This window comes from Nicotiana attenuata, unplaced genomic scaffold, assembly GCF_001879085.1.
Source record: "Nicotiana attenuata strain UT unplaced genomic scaffold, NIATTr2, whole genome shotgun sequence".
NCBI classification, from domain to species: Eukaryota; Viridiplantae; Streptophyta; class Magnoliopsida; order Solanales; family Solanaceae; genus Nicotiana; species Nicotiana attenuata.
Window position 1 is genome coordinate 117542 of NW_017673228.1, and position 22247 is coordinate 139788.

General features: G+C 38.6%; 1 protein-coding gene across 1 annotated transcript; it reads right to left on the minus strand.

Annotated features, from left to right (window-relative positions):
• Positions 1 to 16765: 16765 nt before the first annotated feature.
• LOC109215779 lies at positions 16766 to 21552 on the minus strand. Its single transcript, XM_019379888.1, has 3 exons — positions 21481 to 21552; positions 21271 to 21397; positions 16766 to 17022 (listed from the first exon to the last, which is right to left on the minus strand). Exons 1-3 carry the CDS (start codon positions 21550 to 21552, stop codon positions 16766 to 16768), a joined length of 456 nt encoding a protein of 151 aa, XP_019235433.1.
• Positions 21553 to 22247: the final 695 nt, after the last annotated feature.

Consider the following 22247-nt stretch of genomic DNA (forward strand, 5'->3'; position numbering starts at 1 on the left):
GACCTTCCCCAGGTTGAATGTTCTCGTTGATCAAATCCTCCAGCTCGCGTAGGCTCATTAGTAAGAACGCTTTCGCCAGGTGTCCTTCTTCGTTTCTCTTAGCGTTCTGGCAGTCGTTGACTCTTTTTCTCACTTTTCCTTCCAATTCTAACAGGCTGTATTCCAGATAATCTAGCTTTTCGCTAGTCTTGACGGCCCTTTCTTTCCATTCATTGATTTGATCATCCGATGGAAGATTCCTCCACTAGTCTAGCAAGAGTGGGGGTATGTTAACCATTCCGAAGCTGGGGACCTCGTGCCTCATTTTCTGCAAGACAAAAAGGTTAGACCTCACCCCCACCAGACTCGACTATTTATACATTTATGATCAGCATATCGGCATTTAGTTCTCCAAATAAATGCACAAAATGTGATGATGTCCGTTTGGGTTTAGGGAAACCCAGTGGACTTTTGGCCAAGGCTATCTTGAAGGATCATTATGTGGACAACATAACTGACCTGGCTAGGTTTGACCATGATGCATGCACAATTTAAACAGAGTAAGGTTTCTATGGGGTTTTAGACTGGTACCCTATAGCGAAAAACTCAAGGGGGAAGGCACGGAATCGTCGACTGCACCGCTGATCGACTAGTTTTACCGCAAATAAGCCGTTCCGAATTTAGGGGATAATGATATAGGAAGGGAGTATGATGTTGAGCATGATTATGCAATAATTAAAAGCATGTTGTCATATATTTGCACGTTAAGAAAGCGATAAATACAACAGTTTTATAATTTAAAAAAAACGGTTATAAAGGAAGGAAACAAGAAAGATACGTCAGCAAGAAGAAATTAAACGCTTAAAGGAACTAAAACAAATAATTGCACATAGGGGGGGAGGGGTACAAATTCACAAAAACAGTCTGAAATGGTAAAAGCCTAAAATCCCCAGCAGAGTCGCCATGCTGCCGCGACCCCTTTTTTCTTGCGAAATCGGGTTCATGACGTTTTGGGTGGGATAACTCTTTCCTTTTGGAAAGGGGGTGAAGAGTCGCCACCTAACATTTAAGGTGCGTTAGGGCACCTATAGGGTTCATTTATAACTATGTTTGGTAACCAGAGATAGGGTAAGGGCTTGAAATTATCCTAAGGGGAAGGTATTAGGCACCCTCAGGATCCACTATTGTGGTTCCCGGCCAAACAATTTTGTGTGAGTTTGTACAATTAGCAAATAAACAAGTATGGCTCAAATAGTAAGGGATTTAGGTTTAAATACACAGGTGTTTGAAAAAAAGCAATTAATAAAAAAGCAAAATTTTGAAAAGAATTTACAATATAAGCATGTTTGGGAATGTAAAGGGTATCCTAGGTTTATTTGTAATATGGATCACATCAATGCAATACCCGGTATGACACTCCTCTAAGAGGGGCTACACGTGGTATTAACGCACCAGTCATCATATCCATATCTACCCTTTCCTGCCCCGTGAAGGTAATTAAAGCGAGGGTTGGTCTCGACCCCTACTGCGTGTTGTTACCGGTCCTTTCCTATAATCCTGGAGGAGTTTAGGAGTTCTATCATATGAGAGAGGTTCTAGGCAGACCCTCAAGTTTAAAGGCAAAATACTAGGCGAAATATAAGAGCACATAGGATTGAATTTAGGGGGGAGAACACAGAAAACAGATAGAAGGCTCAGATATACCTCCACAAGTAATGCACATATGCAGCACGACTCATACACAGATAAGGTCCACATTTGAACTCAGAATCCTAAAGCATGGTATCTAAGTGATTTTAAAACATAACAGAGGCAGATTTGATCTGTAATTCAGAAAAGGGGTCCTAATAAGTTTTGCCTACTGATTTTAAACCGATATAATTAAGCAGCATACATAAAGAAGCATGTTTCCAGTTCTGACAAATTTAGCACCTAAGGCTTGCCTAGGTGTAAAACAGTATTCCAGTTATCAGGGTTACTTAGAGAAGACTGTTTGAATTGTATTACTAAACATACTGTTCTAAATGTTCAGAATTCCGGAATTATTACCAGCTGGGCTAATCCATTTTCTATCTACTAAACTAGAGAGCCTAAGCGGATGTGGATGCAATTCTAAAGGCATGATATCTAATACATAAAAAATGCAGAGTGATGTATATGCAGGACCTGAGCAGGATTTTTTTCTAAAAGCATAAGTGTTACATACTTTTAGAATATGCAGAAGATATGGAGATGACCTGTTTATTAGCGTTGTTTTTATCCTAAGGCAGGATCTCTAAGTGTACATGGCAGCGCATAACATAATGGTAAAGTGCTAGTTATTAGCAGGTTTTAACACATGATTTTGTAAGGATGCACATGCTAAAACAATAAACATGGGACCTATGAGCATGATTTCTAATGCATGTATGAATCCTAAGCATGGTTTCTATTGCGCAATTAGGAATATAAACCTAATAACATGTTTTCTACCCTTAACAACTATAGCATGCATACTTACCCTATCCCTTTTTCACTATCCATCCCCACAGAGTTTTTACAATAATTATTACAAACCGTTTGAACGAATTACATGATTGAAATAATAAAAGAAGAAGTTATACAATAGGGATCCTGCTGATAGGCCCAGAATCTCCAGAATGCCTCAAATGCCATTGGTTCATAGCCTTTCACATGATCCAGGTGTATCAGAGTTCCCTAAGGATCTCAAGGGATCCTGGACAGTGCTCCCGCCCAGATTCATAACTAAATTGAGTAAGTGCAGTGTGGAAGAGCCAGCCTTAATGTGTCAAAATTCAGAGGGAGCTCATAAGGGTCCCTAAGCAGTCACTCATTAAGGGTGCAGAACCTAGACTTCTAAGAGTATATGTGAGAGTGCTTGACATAGGTTTAAAAGAGTTGAGTTGGAAACAGTTTTGACAATGATTAGTTTGAAATAAGTTTTGGAAATCAATAGAAGAGTTTGCCTTAGTGAAAACCAGTTTGAAGAAGAAAAGAAACAGGACAATCAACAACTCAAAACCAAATCAACATACATAGTTCAAACACAAACAGGGAAAGGAGGAATTGGGGACAAGTAGTTCATATGTGAAAGCATATTTGCACACAAGTTAACACCAAAGAAGTACTACAGAACTTAAATAGTCACAACAATATTCTATCACAAAGTGTTTATGACAGGAGCTTAACACCATTAGATTAAGGGGTGCTAAACAGAGTTACACATTAGGTTTAGGGGGAAGGGTTCAGGATCACATAGTAACTAGGTGTCACGAACACATGCTTATAATGTATTGGTGGTTAGGCGGTAGAGCAGAATAGTAGTAGAAAACGTAAGAAAGCAGTAGACATACTGAATTACAGGGGAAGGGTAATCACATGGCAAAATAGGCATGCTAATTGCAAGGGAGACAGCAGAACCACAACTAGAAGCATAAGAGAAACAAAAGGAAGTGCAACACAAATAGAGACATATTGTTTTGGATGCTGTAAGTTAAACTGAAAACATACCAGTAAAAATGAGAGAATAAGTGCAGAGTGAGGAGTGAAGAGCAGTACAATGAAGGGAAGTAGAGAAGTAGTGTGTAAAGCAGTAGAGTAGTAGAACAATAGAGCATCAGAGCAATGTAATCACTCAGTTTTGGCTTGCAGCCGAATGAGTATCAAGTAAACAGCAAGAGAAGCAAGAGAGTATGTATGTGTGTAAGAGAGAGTTCAGAACAGTGTAATTGTTCATCTTCTATGCTAAAGAGAGGGTAGAGTATTTATAGTTTGAGAACAGGCAGGAAAATAAGGTAATAAGTACTGACTTAGCACAATTATAGAAATAATACAAATCAGAATCAATTAAAGACCCGGACTCCCTTCAATTAGGGAGTCATAGTTCAAACGGGTACAAATTGTATCAAATAAGGGAAAAGAATTACTTATAAGACTGATTTTACCATAATAGGAGTAGTAAAAGCATGTAGCATGTAATAAGGACTAAGTACAGAATATTTTCAAGTAAGGAAAGTACACGTTAAATAACTAACAACATATTTGTGCACATAAATAAGGTAGAATACAATTTTAATTCTGAAAGTTAGTTCAAAGAATCATGAATGAGATTGAAAATCACCGGGAATCAGCACTAATTAAGGGAAGTATCACAAAAGTAAGGAAGCAATTCGAAAAATCAATACAGAATTACAAGGAAAATACACAAAATCACAGATTCGGGAAAGATATCGCAGGTCTGAGGAGATTACACAAAAATCAATATATATTATTATGTGGAAAATCAATAAAACAAATAGTCGGACCTATTAAACGATAAATAACATGTGTTGAACAAAATCAGAGAAACCCTAAGAACAAACTAGAGCAGGAAGCATAAGAGCATATAGAACATACATGAAACCTAGAATGTTCATGAGAGACATGCAAACACATCGCAAACAGACTCAAACTTTAAATCGAACCCAGAAGTATTAGGGTTTCTTAACAAAAATGAATCGAGCAAAAGAAAAGACTCAGGCGATGTTTAAACATGCTAAAAAGCACAAAGTAATTGCTAAAAATCAGAAAGAAATCATTTTTTGCAAAAGGGTTTTGAAACCCTAGTCTGGAAAATGAGGAAATTGTTTGAAATCAGAGAAATCTTTTGAGGAAAACAGGTGAGAACCTTAAAAGACGCATAGATCCATCACAGATCTAAAAAGATCGGAGGATTTAAAGCTAGGGTTTCTAGAGAAAACCCAAAGGAGGAGAAGAGAGCTTAAAATATCACCGGCCTTTTGCCGAAAAATATAGAGATCTTACTCGAACGGCCATAGGTGGCCGAAAAACATGGCATGAGACAGGAGATGGGAGTGGACCGCCTCAGGGTCACTTGAGAGCCTCCACCGGTGACACAGGTGTGAAAGACGGATCCATAAGGTCAATGAGAGGTGGAAACTTCATGGTTTCCGACGAGGAGATGGCCGGAGAGGGGAGAGACAGAGCTCAGGAGACGAAGGTTCTAGAGAGAGTTGAGAGGATTCAGAGAGACGGGTGAGAAGTGAGACGGGGGAAAAATGAGAAAGGGGGGTAGTTGTTTAGGGGTTAATATGGTAAGTATTAATCTGGGCCGTTGATTTGAATTAATCGACGGCTCAGATCGAACGAGGGTTGGGCCGGGTAAGATTTTAAGTTTGGGTTGGGTAACTGGGCTAGTTTATTGGGTTAGGGGTCTGGGTTAATTAGGCTAGAATTGAAATTTAAAAATGGCTAGTTGTTAAATACCCCGTAAAAATAGATAAATAATTTATGAAAATGGCTAATAATTATAAAAAATGAAATTGATGCTTAATAAACTAAATTAAAATGATTAATTAGTATTAAAAATATAAATGACTAATTATTGAGTAAAAACCTAGCACAAAATATATAATTAGGCCATAATTGCAAAGTCATTGCAATTATAACCAAATAGTGCCAATTTGGCCAATTTGTGAAATACATTTGNGTGATTCCGAGGCCTGCGAACGCTGTAGCAGGTTTACTTTGAGTCTCCACCGCAACGACCCGCACAACTACTACCGATCAAATACCTGGATCTGTACACAAAAATGTACAGAAGTGTAGTATGAGCACACCACGGCGGTGCCCAGTAAGTATCAAGACTAACCTCGGTGGGGTAGTGACGAGGAACAGTCCAGACACCTACTGGTCAAATAAATTGAACAGGATTTGATAATAAACTATCAATCTAAAAATGACATAGTAATATCAACAGCAGGGAAAGAACAAACTACAATCAGTAGAAACAATAAAGAGAAACACGGGTGGAAACGAAGATAACCAGATAAATTAACACCAACATAGCTGGAACACAGACAAGTAAAGAAAAATGTACTCAAACAAGGAAGGCGATGCCAGCTTAATAAGTCATATCATTTCTGATGCACAATTTACAGCCATCTCAAACTCGATGTTTCATATCATAACCTCAATTACCAAACTTTTAGCACACTCGGCACCTCGTGCCCACATATTTCTATCTCACTTTACACAACAACGCTCTCATGTTACTTGGTTCATAGGGTCTGTAACCAATACAATTAAGATGTTCAAGAAGTCTGATTTACATAACTTAAGTGGAGTACAACTTCTAAACCAATTAGGAACTCAGCAAGAAAAGATGAAGTTATTTTTAGAAATCATTTAAATAAAGAAAGTACCATTTTCAATTAAAGTACAACATCGAATGAAATGTTACCTTTAACAAGAAATTTAATAAATTATCTTAGTAGAAATTCCATTTTTAAGTAAAATACAACCTCAGACGGTTTAAGGAAATTTAATTGAGTAACTAAATGAATTGAAGATGAAATAATTATTGAAATTTGAAGTATTGAAAAATATGTATATAAATACGGCAAAGTATTGAAAACATGATGGGGTTCCTTCACAAAGGATCACAGCGGTAAAGGAATCTGAACAGTTAAAACACTTGAATTGATAACAACAAATAAACATAGCAAACAAAAAGTGCACGACACCAAAATCCAATTACTAACAAGGATAAGGAAAACAAACACATAATTTCACTTTCATTTCATATCTTGTTGCAGGCATGCAACCCGATCCCATTTCACATATCTCGTTGCAGGCGTGCAACCCGCTCCCATTTCACATATCTCGTTGCAGGGGTGCAACCCGCTCCTATTTCATATATCTCGTTGCAGGCGTGCAACCCGCTCCCATTTCATATATCTCGTTGCAGGCGTGCAACCCGATCCCATTTCATATATCTCGTTGCAGGCGTGCAACCCGATCCCATTTCACATATCTCATTGCAGGCGTGCAACCCGATCCCATTTTACATATCTCGTTGCAGGCGTGCAATCCGATCCCATTTCATATATCTCGTTGCAGGCGTGCAACCCGCTCCCATTTCAGATATCTTGTTGCAGGCGTGCAACCCGCTCCCATTTCAGATATCTTGTTGCAGGCGTGCAACCCGCTCCCATTTACAAATCATCATCAATCATAAAAGAATCCCGGCAAGGGAACAAGAGTATAACAACAACATCCTGGCAAGGGAGACAATATCATAAACAATAACATCCCGGCAAGGGAACAATAGTATAACAACAATATCCCGGCAAGGGAAACAATATCATAAGCAATAACGTCCCGACAAGGGAATCAACAAGTACATAATAAGGGTCATGGAAAAACCAAGAAGCACGATAACCTCAACAAAACAACAAGACATAATAAGCACGTGATAACTACACTGGTAACCACAATAATTGGACATGTAACATATTCGCACGAAGTCATAGAGGAACTCACAATCAAGAAGTATCAAAGTAGTAAGGAAGGCAATCACTTCAATTAAGGCAATTAAGGGTCAAAGCAACACGTAGGAATTAGAGGAAAGCTAATAACATCATGCGGAGCATATAAAGACAATTTAAGCAATTATTACACTCAATCATAACGGAATACTTTCCACATATTGAACGTAAGGACCTAAGAACCCTAAAGCATATTTCCCACAGATAAGTCCGAGCACACACTCGTCACCTCGCATGCACGGACCTCAATTAGCATAGAAGACTCAAATCCTAAGGGGAAGTCCCCAACACAAGGTTAGGCAAGATACTTACCTCGAAGACGACAAACCGATACTCTAAAATGAACTTCTCGGGTGAAAAGATCTCCGAACGGCTCATATCTAGCCAAAAACGACTTGAATACATCTAACAATTCAAGAGAAAACAATTCCAATTAACAAAACTATGATTCCTATACAATTTGCAAAAAGTCAACAAAAGTCAACTCCCCGAGCCCGCACCTCGAATCCTAACAAAATTTACAAAAATCAAATACCCATTGTGATACGAATTCACCCATAAAAAAATTATCTAATTTCGATACCATTTGGTCATTCAAATCATCATTTTATATTTTTGAAAGATTTCACAATTTTCCCCAAAATTTCGTTTAGATTCTCATGAATTTGATGTTAAATCTAAGGTATAATCATAAAATATAGTTGAAAATTGATTAGAGACACTTACCCAATGATTTGGAGAAGCTTGGGTCTTTGAAAAATCGCCTATGGAGGTTTAGGGTTTGAGAAAATTGAAAAATGGGTGAAAATCCCGTCAAAAACCTCACTTAACAGGCCTCAGATGTCGCATTTGCGACCCAGGGTTCGCAATTGCGAACCCTTGAAAATTGCGAACAAAGCAGTGCTAACAGAAGTCGCATTTGCGACTAGAAGTTCGCATTTGCGAACTGGGCATCGCAAACGCGATGAGAAAGTTCGCATTTGCGAACACACCAGAAACCAGCAATTTTCCCGACACAAAAATGAGCATAACTTCCTCATGCGATGTCCAAATTCGACGATTCTTTTTCCTATGGCTCTGTAATTTCGATATAGATATAATCGTTCAGACAAAACTGAATTTAGATCTCATTTGCTCAATATGGTATTATTTTTGCTTGAAGAAACGACGATGAAGCATCTAAAAACAAGCGCAACATAGCCTAAACCTATCCGAAACTCACCCAAGCCCTCGGGGATCCAAACCAAACATGTACACAAGTCTAATAACATCATAAGGACTTACTCATGTGATAAAATCATTAAAATAACATCAAAAACTATGAATTTAACCTCAAAACTCATGATTTTCTAACTTTTGAACCGGACGTCCAAATCACGTCAAATCAATTCCGATTCTCACCAAATTTCACAGATAGGACTTAAATATCATAACAAACTTGTACCAGGCTCTGGAACCAAAATACACACTCAATACCAACGAGTTCAAACATTAATTCATTTATTTAATTCCTTTAAAAACCAGCACAATAATTTTCTTCAAAAATTGTTTTCTAAGGCTAGGGACCTCGGAATTCAATTCCGGGCATACGTCCAAGTCCCATATTTTATCGCGGACCTCCCGGGATCGTCGGAACACAGATCCGGGTCCATTTACCAAAAATGTTGACCAAAGTCAACAAAAAAACCAAATTTTAACACTAGAAATTACTATATTTTTCATATTTTCACATAAAAGCTATCCGGTTTCACGCCCGAACTGCGCACGCAAGTCGATACACATAATATGAAGCTGCTAGTGACCTAAAACTGCTGAACCGGACGCAATTGTTCAAAATGATCAGTTGGGTCGTTACATCCTCCTCCACTTAAACATACGTTCGTCCTCGAACGTGCCCGGAGTCGTTCCAAAGCCATCGAACCACTACATGAGCTCCTCATACATACACCCGGGGGTGTTTCCCCATCATCCAACCTATGCAGAACTGACAATGCAACTTAACTAAATGTCTCATCTCCTCCTTAGTCCATAACCTTAGAACAGGACCCAAACCTCAACATCCGAAATTCATCATAGGGCCCGAATTCCACATCACACTGAACACACCCAATCAAGATGAATCGAGCCAAAAATTTCAATCCAGAATACAATCACATGCTGTTCCACATAACTCACATACTCGAAGCAATAACCTCTGACCACCATAGCTGCTCAAATAACATCTTAGATGCCGGCAATATACTTCACATTGAATACAACCTTGTTCCGGACTTCCACAACACCACCCATGATAAAGAGACATGCGGAAACTCATAGCCGCCCATGAAGTCAACAAGTCACGAAGCTCTCTCGCCCGCCAAGGGCCATTACACAAATCTTAGCAGAAACACCCTCTCACTTCCAAACACTCCCCACCCCCAATACCATAGCACTAATCTTAGGTCTAAGAACCTCATCTCAGCCAATACAAACAATCCACTAACAACTCATCACGGAACCACACAGAACCTTACACTACACAATTCGTACACCAAATCAGCAATAACTCAATTATGCATCACAAATAAAGGAAAACAAAGTAGAAGAATTATCTAACAAGTACAACATGTGTGACAACAAAAGTATAGGGTTTTCATCAAATCGTCCCACAGAGGGATGACACAACACCAAATAAACACAAGGAAAGGGTATCCCACATAACATCCGCTGCGGCGCGCAGCCCGCTTCCAAATACTCATCGAGCCAAAATGCTCGGGCTCACTGATCATATGAATACTGATATCAAGTACATTAGAGTGCACAAATAAAACTGTGGGAAAAAAGTGAATAGAAGTAATAAGACATAAAAGAAACAAGTACAGCTGAGGTGCAATGAGCAAATTAACATCACGAGGGCTATCTCGCCCGCATCGCCATAAGGCCCGAATGGAATCACAACATGCGTGGAGAATAGTCATACAGCCTCACAGCTCATCACAACATAAGAGAGCAGCACATAACATAGGCCAGAGGCATAAATAATATCCATTCTTCCTGATAACATAACCAAAATGGCAATCTCACAGGAGCACACAAACTTAACCTGATACAAGATACAATTCTCATTGAGCTTCCACATTGTCTCAACCAAATCTTGATCCTTCCCAATTAGATAAATATGCTTCAAAAGATCCACAACAACTTATTGATAATACATGTTATTAATTATCCCATTCGCAATATTTCTTCACAATCCGCAATTAGGAAATAGTCCACACATGAGGGCATCTAGCTCCAAACCTCAGGAATGCCAAAATTTCCATACCCAACTCAACTACGCAAATCAAATAGCTGATATATCTCTCACACCCTATCATTATACTGAAGCACCCATATAGGGTTTCTGGCCGCGTACCAAAACATGAACCTCAAAAGCCTCAAAACCCAGTAATCACTATGCCACTAACCACGCAATCCGCAAACCAAAACTCAAGGGTCTTTCCCATACTGCTCGCTCTTCACATGTGATAGCCAACAATGCCAACACTCTATTAATTTCTGATGCCGATTTAGGAAAAAAACACAATGTACCACATATTCCTTATGCCTGTAGTAGGCAGCCAACTCAAGCCGTTGCCAAACCATCGAGAACCCTTCGAGATCCGTTCGCACGCAACTAGGCCATCAAGACCACACCTTCTCAACTCAACCGAGTCATACAAACCGTCCAATACAAGAGTGCTGCCACAAATGCCAGTAGAGAATTCCCATTCAAAAGGATCAATTACTTCCATTGCCATGCTGACCCCATCACTACTGAACTGACCCATTTCTTCGGATAGTCAATAAGCTATATCGCCCCTCAAAGCCCCAATATCATCCCTTGCAAGATCTCAGTCTTTGGTTATATACAAATTTCGGAAACCTTCCAATACCACTTATATACATACCTCAGGCCAAAACTGATGTAAATCTGACTCTGCAATTTGAACGCCGCTAGTGGACTCCTCCACTTAGTGCGAAGCAGTAGAAAACAACGTCTGATGATCCGCAAAGCTAACCTTCATGGCTCGCACAACACAAATCACAAGGTACTCCAATACCACCAGCTATCCTCAATAAACCTCCACCTCGCGACCCTGCCACGATCTCGACGACTAGCCAATCAATTAAACCTTCCCAAGCTCGCACTAACCAACCAGATGCCGGAAACCGCTGCGCCTCCATATGAACAATTGAATAGCCTCTCAATACCTCTGTATCTTCAGTCTGGACAATACGCTGAGACAATGACTGAGCACCCCTGACTCCTTTGTAGTACGTCTGCAGCATCACGAACCACTAGCGCATAGCGGTCACAAAGAGCGTGATATTATACATGAGTGGATGTAAAGGAAAATAAGTTATACACTTCGAGTTGAATCAATGTCGCACGATAAGGAATGAAAGAAGTGGAATTTCCTAACAGTTCCGTAGCCTCTCGAAGATAAGTACAGACGTCTCCGTACCGATCCATAAGACTCTACTAAACCTGCTTATGACTGGTAGCACCTATGAACCTAGAGCTCTGATACCAACTTGTCACGACCCAAAATCCCTCCGAAGGAGTCGTGATGGCACCTAATCTCTAAACTAGGTAAGCCTAACATTTATTGAAATAATATTAACATTTACTGACTTCAAATTAAATAACTATCAATAAATCATAATTCCCAAAACCGGTGGTACAAGTCATAAGCCTTTCTAAGAGTAGTTATACAAAATAAATATAACACTGTTCCAGAACGAGAAGGAATCAACGGAACCTAAATACAAACGAAGGTGACTCCGAGGCCAGCAAATGAAGCAACAGGTTACCGTGAGTCTCCACCGCGATGACCCGCACAGCTACTATTGATCAATACCTGGATCTGTACACAAAAATGTACACAAGTGTAGTATGAGCACACCACGGCGGTGCCCAGTAAGTATCAAGACTAACCTCGGTGGGGTAGTGACGAGGAACAGTCAAGACACCTACTGGTCAAATGGAATGAACAAGATATGATAGTAAAATATCGAGATAAAGATAACGAGATAATATCAATAGCGGAGAGAAATCAAAACACAAATAGTAGGAACAATAAAGGGAGAACACGGGTAGTAACGAACAATACCCAAGTAAATCAGATAACCAAGTAAATTAGATAACCAAGTAAGTAAGATAACCAAGTAAATCAGATAACCAAGTAAATCAACACTGACATAACAGGAACAGAGACAAGTAAGAATGTATTCAAATAAAGAAGGCAATACCAACTCAATCAATCACATCATGTACAATACACAATCCCGACCATCTCAATCCTCGGTTTCTCATATCATAATTCCAACTTCCAAACCTTCAACACACATGGCACCTTGTGCCCCCATATTTTACATCTCACTTTTAACAACAAAATCCACATGCTATACTATACAGAATGTCCATACAAATGCACTAAAGATGTTCAAGAAGTCTCATTTACCTAGTATGAGTAAATTACAATTTCTAAACTAATTAGGAAAGTCAGCGAGAAAAGATGAGGTTGTTTCTTTTGAAATCATTTGAGTAAAGAAAGTACCCCTTTCAATTAAAGTACAACATCGACTGGATTATTACCTTTAACATGGGAGTTAATAACTTAAAACTTAGTAGAAATTCCTTTTTTAAGTAAAATACGACCTCAGACGATTTAAGGGGATATAATTGAGAAACTAATTGAATTAAAAGATGTAACAATTTTTGAAGTTTGAAGTATTGGAATGTATATATATATATACGGCGAAGTATTGAAAACACTGTAGGTTCCAACGCAAAGGATCACATCAATAAAGGAAACTAAACAGTTAAAACACTTGAATTGATAACAAAAAATAAACACAGCAATAGAAAGTGCACGGCATCACCCTTCGTGCTTTTACTCTCGTTCTCACCATAAGAATCAATATTCACTTTTATTCTTCCTTGTTGCGGCGTGCAACCCGATCCCAATCATATAGTATTGTTGCGGCGTGCAACCCGATCCAAATCATATAATACTGTTGCGGCGTGCAACCCGATCCAAATAATATAATATTGTTGCGGCGTGCAACCCGATCCAAATCATATAATATTATTGCGGCGTGCAACCCGATCCAAATCATATAATATTGTTGCGGCGTGCAACCCGATCCAAATCATATAATATTTGTTGCGGCGTGCAACCCGATCCCATATAATATTGTTGCGGCGTGCAACCCGATCCTAATCATATAATATTGTTGCGGCGTGCAACCCGATCCCATATAATATTGTTGCGGCGTGCAACCCGATCCCATATAATATTGTTGCGGCGTGCAACCCGATCCCATATATACAAGTCAACACCAATCACAAAGAATCCCGGCAAGGGAATAATAAGGAAACAACAATATCACGGCAAGGGAGTCAACAACAAGAATGAACACATCCCGGCAAGGGAACCAACAGTAAGAATGAAATATGTCACGGCAAGGGAATCAGCTATAACCAAACTTGTACCAACAATTACTTCACAATGAAACCTCAACTAAACAACAAGACATAATAAGCAAGTGATAACTACACCGGTAACCACAATAATTGGACATGTAATCTATTTGCACGAAGTCATAGAGGAACTCACAATCAAGAAGTAACAAAGTAGTAAGGAAGGCAATCACTTCAATTAAGGCAATTAAGGGTCAAAGCAACAAGTAGGAATTAGAGGAAAGCTAATAACATCATGCAGAGCATATAGAGACAATTTAAGCAATTATTACACTCAATCATAACGGAATACTTTCCACATATTGAACGTAAGGACCTAAGAACCCTAAAGCATATTTCCCCACAGATAAGTCCGAGCACACACTCGTCACCTCGCATGCAGGGACTGCAATTAGCATAGAAGACTCAAATCCTAAGGGGAAGTCCCCCACACAAGGTTAGGCAAGATACTTACCTCGAAGACGACAAACCGATACTCTAAAATGAACTTCTCGGGTGAAAAGACCTCCGAACGGCTCATATCTAACAAAAAACAACTTGAATACATCTAACAATTCAAGAGAAAACAATTCCGATTAACAAAACTATGATTCCTATACAATTTGCAAAAAGTCAACAAAAGTCAACTCCCCGGGCCCGCACCTCGGATCCCAACAAAATTTACAAAAACCGAATACCCATTGCGATACGAGTTCACCCATACAAAAATTATCTAATTCCGATACCATTTGGTCATTCAAATCATCATTTTATATTTTTGAAAGATTTCACAATTTTCCCCAAAATTTCCTTTAGATTCTCATGAATTTGATGTTAATTCTAAGGTAAAATCACAAAATATAGTTGAAAATTGATTAGAGACATTTACCCAATGATTTGGAGAAGTTTGAGTCTTTGAAAAATCGCCTATGGAGGTTTAGGGTTTGAGAAAATTGAAAAATGGGTGAAAATCCCGTCAAAAACCTCACTTAACAGGGCTCACATGTCGCATTTGCGACCCAGGGTTCGCAATTGCGAACCCTTGAAAATTGCGAACAAAGCAGTGCTAACAGAAGTCGCATTTGAGACCAGAAGTTCGCATTAGTGAATTGGGCATCGCAAATGCGATGAGAAAGTTCGCATTTGCGAACACACCAGAAACCAGCAATTTTCCCGACACGAAAATGAGCATAACTTCCTCATACGATGTCCAAATTCGATGATTCTTTTTCCTTTGGCTCCGTAATTTCGATACGGATCTAATGGATCAAACAAAACTGAATTTCGATCTCATTTGCTCAATATGGTATCATTTTTGCTTGAAGAAACGACGATGAAGCATCCAAAAACAAGCGCAACATAGCCTAAACCTATCCGAAACTCACTCAAGCCCTCGGGGATCCAAACCAAACATGCACACAAGTCTAAAAACATCGTAAGGACTTAATCGTGCGATCAAATCATTAAAATAACATCAAAAACTATGAATTTAACCTCAAAACTCATGATTTTCTAACTTTTGAACCGAACGTCCAAATCACGTCAAATCAATTTCGATTCTCACCAAATTTCACAGGTAGGACTTAAATATCATAACAAACTTGTACCAGGATACAGAACCAAAATACAGACCCAATACCAACGAGTTCAAACATTAATTCATTTATTTATTTCCTTTAAAAACGAGCACAATAATTTTCTTCAAAAATTGTTTTCTAAGGCTAGGGACCTCGGAATTCAATTCCGGGCATACATCCAAGTCCCATATTTTATCGCGGACCTCCCGTGATCGTCGGAACACAGATCCGGGTCCATTTACCAAAAATATTGACCAAAGTCAACAAAAAACCAAATTTTAACACTAGAAATTACTATATTTTTCATATTTTCACATAAAAGCTTTCCGGTTTCACGCCCGGACTGCGCACGCAAGTCGATACACATAATATGAAGCTTCTCGTGACCTAATACTGCCGAACCGGACGCAATTGTTCAAAATGATCAGTTGGGTCGTTACAGGGGGTAGTTGTTTAGGGTTAATATGGTAAGTATTAATTTGGGCCGTTGATTTGAATTAATCAACGGCTCAGATTGAACGAGGGTTGGGCCGCGTAAGATTATAAGTTTGGGTTGGGTAACTGGGCTAGTTTATTGGGTTAGGGGTCTGGGTTAATTAGGCTAGAATTGAAATTTAAAAATGGCTAGTTGTTAAATATCCCATAAAAATAGATAAATAATTTATCAAAATGGATAATAATTATAAAAAATGAAATCGATGCTTAATAAACTAAATTAAAATGATTAATTAGTATTAAAAATATAAATGACTATTTATTGAGTAAAAACATAGCACAAAATATATAATTAGGCCATAATTGCAAAGTCATTGCAATTATAACCAAATATTGCCAATTTGGCTAATTTGTGAAATACATTTGGTCTTAATAGGACCAAAAATGATATATTAAATCAAGGAATGCTTTTGAAATCATTTGTAATGAAACTTATAATTAATTATTCGAGATAAAAATACTGGATAAATAAAAATGAATTAGTAAAAATATGAGGAAAATTATAGAAAAATACCAATTGTTATGAAAACCTAATTTTGATGGTCTATATGCAAATTGAAAATAATTTGAGGAAAAATTGGGTATCAACAGTACCCCCCAATTTCTCCTCTGGATCCATGATAACATTGAAATCACCCCCAATACACCATGGGCCATTTATGACTGAGTGTGTGTCTTCAAGACTGGACCAAAGATCCTTTCTTTTCCTGGCTGTAAATTTGGCATACACCATTATAATATTGAGCTCCTTGTTCTGAACAGTATGAGTGATTTTAATGGTGAGCTGTTGGTCTTCGTTAGCAATGATAACAGAATGGTAATCCTGCTTCTAGAAACACCAAATCTGCCCATTCATATTAGCTTGGCAGTGTTGAAATCCCAAATATCTCATGTAACCTTCAATCTTCTTCTTGTGCTTCCCCTGCTTCCTCCTTCTTTTTCTCATTTTCCTCTCGCTTCTTTTTTTCAACAATCCAACAGTTAATCAGAGAGTGTCCTATCTTCCTGCAATGCTTACAGTATTTAGGGACATTCTCCCACTCAATTTTTTGAACATAACAATTAAGAGACATGTTCTCATCTTCAGCTCCCACAAAAACAGAGGTAGGAAGAGGTCTAAGAAGATCAACTTCCACACGCACCTGATGCGGCGAAGCTACGCCATGGATCAATTCAAAGAAAATAGTTAACCACCCATATTATCCATTAAAAGTGGGTTGGATAATGATAAATTTCATAAAGTCACTGTGGACTTGAGATAAAAATATTAAATAGATCACAATAAGTCAAAATACTGAATAGTAAAATTCAGACTGCATTCAATATTTATATACATACATGGATCTCGAATAATAAATTTCGATGGGAAAAGAATCATTCATGCAAAGTATATTATATAATGCAAGAATTATACAATCCAAAAATAAATAGAACCAATTCAGATGGAGAGTATACTATTATTTTGAGTCAATTGTATATAACTTTTTAATACGAAAATTCTGAACACCCTACACATACATGTCATGCATCTTGAATAGCAATTTCGATGGGAAAAGAACTACTCATGCAACATACATATGTAATGCTAGATTATTCACTCCAATAATTAAAACAGATACAACTCAGCTGGAGAATATACTGTTAATTTAAGTCAAGTGAACACCATAATTAATAGCTCTAGTTGCATTGATCCAACATGTATACTCAGATGGAGAGTAAGTACACGATATCAATTACTAGTATTTCACCTAGTGAGCTTACAATAAATTTATCCGATATGGAGGAAGACCTCAAGTCAACGTGTAAATTTATTACTCACTTAAAATTAATAGTGGAAGACCATAGAAATATATTCTATCACCACTTACTCATGATTGTATTTAGTTACAAATTGATTCAACCATTTGAACCAGATAGAGAGTTAATACAGGTTATCAATAACTAGTAACTATATCCAGTGAGTTCATAATAAATTTATTCGATATGGAGGAAGACCTAATGTCAACGCGTAAATATATTATTTCACTATAAATAAAATTGGTGACCAAAGGAGTTAACTCCTATCACCACTTTATCACAACCACGAACTTTTCTCTGAGGATTAAGTTTCATAATAAAAAAAATGCTCAATACCCTATTTAAATAGTCTTCAAACGCTAAAATTAACATTTTCACTACATAGCAGTGAGTATTGTTCACTGGGCTATTTCCGATAAACCTACCAAATTTCAGATCAATCGGAGATCGTTAAAATCACAATCTCCAAAAATTGCGACCAAATTTGGAAAATTACCATTTTAAGCATTTTTTTAAGAATTTAAAATATGACCTACATTCTTATCATATACCAATTAATGTCAAATCAATATGTGTTATCATGTTTCGGATTAAACATAAATAAAATGATAGAAATGACTTTCGTATGTAAATTACATTTTAATCCGCCAAACCTCCAAAAAAACTCATCTAAACGATCCCGAATCGTCAAAATACGATGTAATTCACTACATAGCAGTGAGTTCTTCTTAGCTGATCGTTTTCGATGATCCTACCGAATTTCAGGTCATTCGGAGATCGTGAAATTCACGATCGCCAAAAACTTGACCAAATTCGAATAAATTATTTTTTTGGGCGTATTTAGGATTAAATACATGTGATTTTCATTCTTGCTATATATCATATCAAGTTAAATCATCATGTTTCAGATTTAACACAAATATAGCCGATATATAAAGAATAATTTTTCATATTTATAACAAATTCAATTTAATAAACTGCTTGATAACCCATCTAAGCGACCTCAAAATGCCGAAAAACAACATGATTCACTGCATAGCAGTGAGTTTTTCTCACTAGATCATTTTCGATGAACCCACCAAATTTCAGGTCAATCGGAGTTCGTTGAATTCATGACCACCAGCCTGTAACCAAACTCGGAGAATAATTGTTTTAAGTAGTTTCATAAATTAAAATAAATATGATATTGATTTTCATTCTCCTTATAATTATATTATGAGCTCAAGGCATATATTATGTTCTTCCTATTTCTAGGATATATAATATCTCCTTTTGCAACAAATTACCCTTTTATTAAATACACAAGAACCAAAGATATTATATTTTCTCTCGTTCGGCGAAAATCCCAATATCTCTTCTCATGGGTGGAGTTGGTTTCACTAGTACCCAAAGATAAAACTCCTTTTCTAGTTAAGAACCTCCACCATTAATGTAAATTTATCAAGAATAATTTTCACATGGTATATTAAACAGATTTCAATGACTCAAATAAATAGATCATTTTGTGGATCCTACTTATTAATCATAATGCTCAACCTATGAATAGATGTCACGACCCCAACCCGGTCGTGATGTTGCCCAACACAGTGCTAGGCAAGCCCAACCAATTCAACACTCTCAATCCCTCATATAGAGTTCATTACCAATTAACAGGGTTTAAATACCAAATTAACATGATTATAAATCTGTAGCAGTAGATAAAATATGCGGAAAACAAGAAATATCACTACAAATCCCACCGATCTGGTGTCACGAGTCAAGAGCCTCCAATACAAGTCTGAGGAACAGCCTAAACAAAAGATAGTCTAAAATGCTGAAAGTAAAGAGGATAGAGGGAGAAATCGGGACTGCGGACGCCATGCAGCTACCTCGATGACTCCAGTGAGATCTGAATAGCAGCAATAGCTCAATCTACGCCTCCGGAATACCTGTATTTGCACACATGGTGCAGGGAGTAAAGTGAGTACTCCGACTCAATGAGTAATAGCAATAAATAATGACTGACGGAAAGAAATATCGTAAAAAGGACTAAGTAGTTCTATATCAAAGCAGTAAGAACATTTAAACATCAACTGAATGAAGAAGTCAGGTAAAAATCCTTTAAGCCAGTACTAAACTCATTTACTTCTCACGACAACCGAAATCATAATTATACCGCTGCGGCGTGCAGCCCGATCCATATAGTATACTGCTGCGGCGTGCAGCCTGATCCATATATATATATATATATATATATATATATATATATATATATATATATATATATATATATATATATATATATGCAGCCCGATCCAATAATAATAGTCGACTGCGCTCACTGGGGGTGTGCAGAATCCGGAGGTGCTCCTACAGCCCAAGCGCTATACTACTGCGACGAGCAGTCCGATCCATATGAATGTACTGCTGCGGCGCACAGCCCGATCCAATAATATACTATTGCGGCGTGCAGCCCGATCCATATAAATATATATATATACTGCTGCGGCGTGCAGCCCGATCCATAACATATCAAATACCCTCACTATGGGGTTCTCAACCCCTCTCAGTCACTATAAACTCAGCCTCTCGGGCATACTAAGTTAAGATAGGGATCCCAGCCCATATATCGCTCTCCTTTTGGTTTAGTTATTCCAAAACCGGTTCATATTAGATTAAACAGTTAGAAACACGACTGAGGGTATGATTTTAACGAGTAAATTGAGGTCAATCGTGTACAATTACCCCTAAGGGTTCTACAGGCCGGCACAAGGCCCCAATCATGGCAACTAGCATAAACTATAATGATATAATTTAAGTCTCAGTCAAAAATACAGTAGAATCATCAATCGGGATGGACCAAGTCCAAATCCCCAGCAGTAATGGACCCCACACTCATCAGGCGGCGTGTGTCTCACCTCAACATAGCACTACGTTGTGCAAATCCGGGGTTTCAAACCCTCAGGACATCATTTATAACCATTACTCACCTCAAGCCGGCCAAAGTCCTAGCTCGCTATGCCCTTGCCTCGCAAATCAACCTCCTCGCGCGTCGAATCTGGCCAAAACCACAACGAATACGTTACAATAGGCTAAGGAAATATAACCCAATCGAAAAGACTCGGAAAATATCAAAATTCCTGAAGTTGGCAAAACCTGAGCCCCGGGCCCACTTCTCGAAAAATCAGAAAATTAACATCACCGGATTTCTTATCTCGCCACGAGTCTATACATATCAAATTTACCAAAATTGGAGTCTATTTGACCCCTCAAATTCCACTTTGAAATACCAAGTTTTCAAGCCCTAGCTTTACCCTCTTTTGATGAATTTCCACAAATTTCCATGTAAATTCTACCATTAATTCATGTATTAAGGCCAAAGGACTTACCTCCAATCACACCTAGTTGAAATCCCCTTCAAATTCCGTCCAAGAGCTCTCAAGGTCGCTTAAAAATGGTGGAATTAGACTTAAGCTCGCGGAATAAAATGAGCCTTAAAACCCTTCTGATAACAGGGATTTTCGCATCTGCGGTCCCACCACCGCATCTGCGACTACCGCTTCTGCGGTTAATTTCCGCTTCTGCGGATCCACACTTAAAGACCACGACCGCTTCTGCGGTCCTCTACCGCATATGCGGACCTCGCTCCTGCGGGTTAGTGTCCGCTTCTGCGGAAATGCCAAATCCACCCGCCTCCGCTTCCGCGACACAACTACCGCATCTGCGGCCTCGCAGATGCGGCTTCCCTTCCGCATCTGTGGAATCTTCCAGTCAAGCCATAGACCACACCTGCGAACCTCCTCCCGCACCTGCGCAACCGCATCCGCGTTTCCTTTACCGCAGGTGCGGAAATACCAGATACCAGACCTGCAGCAATCTTACTAAGTCCAAAAATCATTCCGATGGCCATCCGAAATCACCCCGAGGCCCCCAGGACCTCAACCAAAAGCACAAACATGATCCAACACCTTATTCAAACTTGCTCGAATCATCAAAACACCACAAATAACACCTAAACCATCAAATTCAAGCCTAAGTTCATCCAAATCTTCCGAAACCCGCATTCGATCAAAAACCCAACCAAAACACCTCCGAATGATCTGAAATTTTGCACACACATCCAAAATCACCTAACGAAACTACAACAACTCTTGGAATTGCATTCCGACCCTCAAATCAAAATCTCACCTAACAACCGGAATTCGCCAAAATACTAACTTCGCTAATTCAAGCCTAATTCTATACCGGACCTCCAATATCAATTCCGATCACACTCCTAAGTTACAAATCATCCCGCGAAGCTAACCGAATCACCGGAAATCACATCCGAGCCCTCTAACTCATAAGTCAACATCCGGTTGACTTTTCCAAGGCAAACCTTCCTTAAAGAGACTATGTGTCTCCTTTCCATCCAAAACCAATCCAAATCGACTCAGTCACTCAAGACTCTTATAATAAAATATAAGGAAGCAGAAAATGGGGGAAACGGGGCGGCAACTCGCATGACGACGGGCCGGGTCGTCACATCCTCCCCAACTAAAACAAACGCTCGTCCTCGAGCGAGTCAAGAAACATACCTGAAGTCTCAAACAGCTGAGGATATCT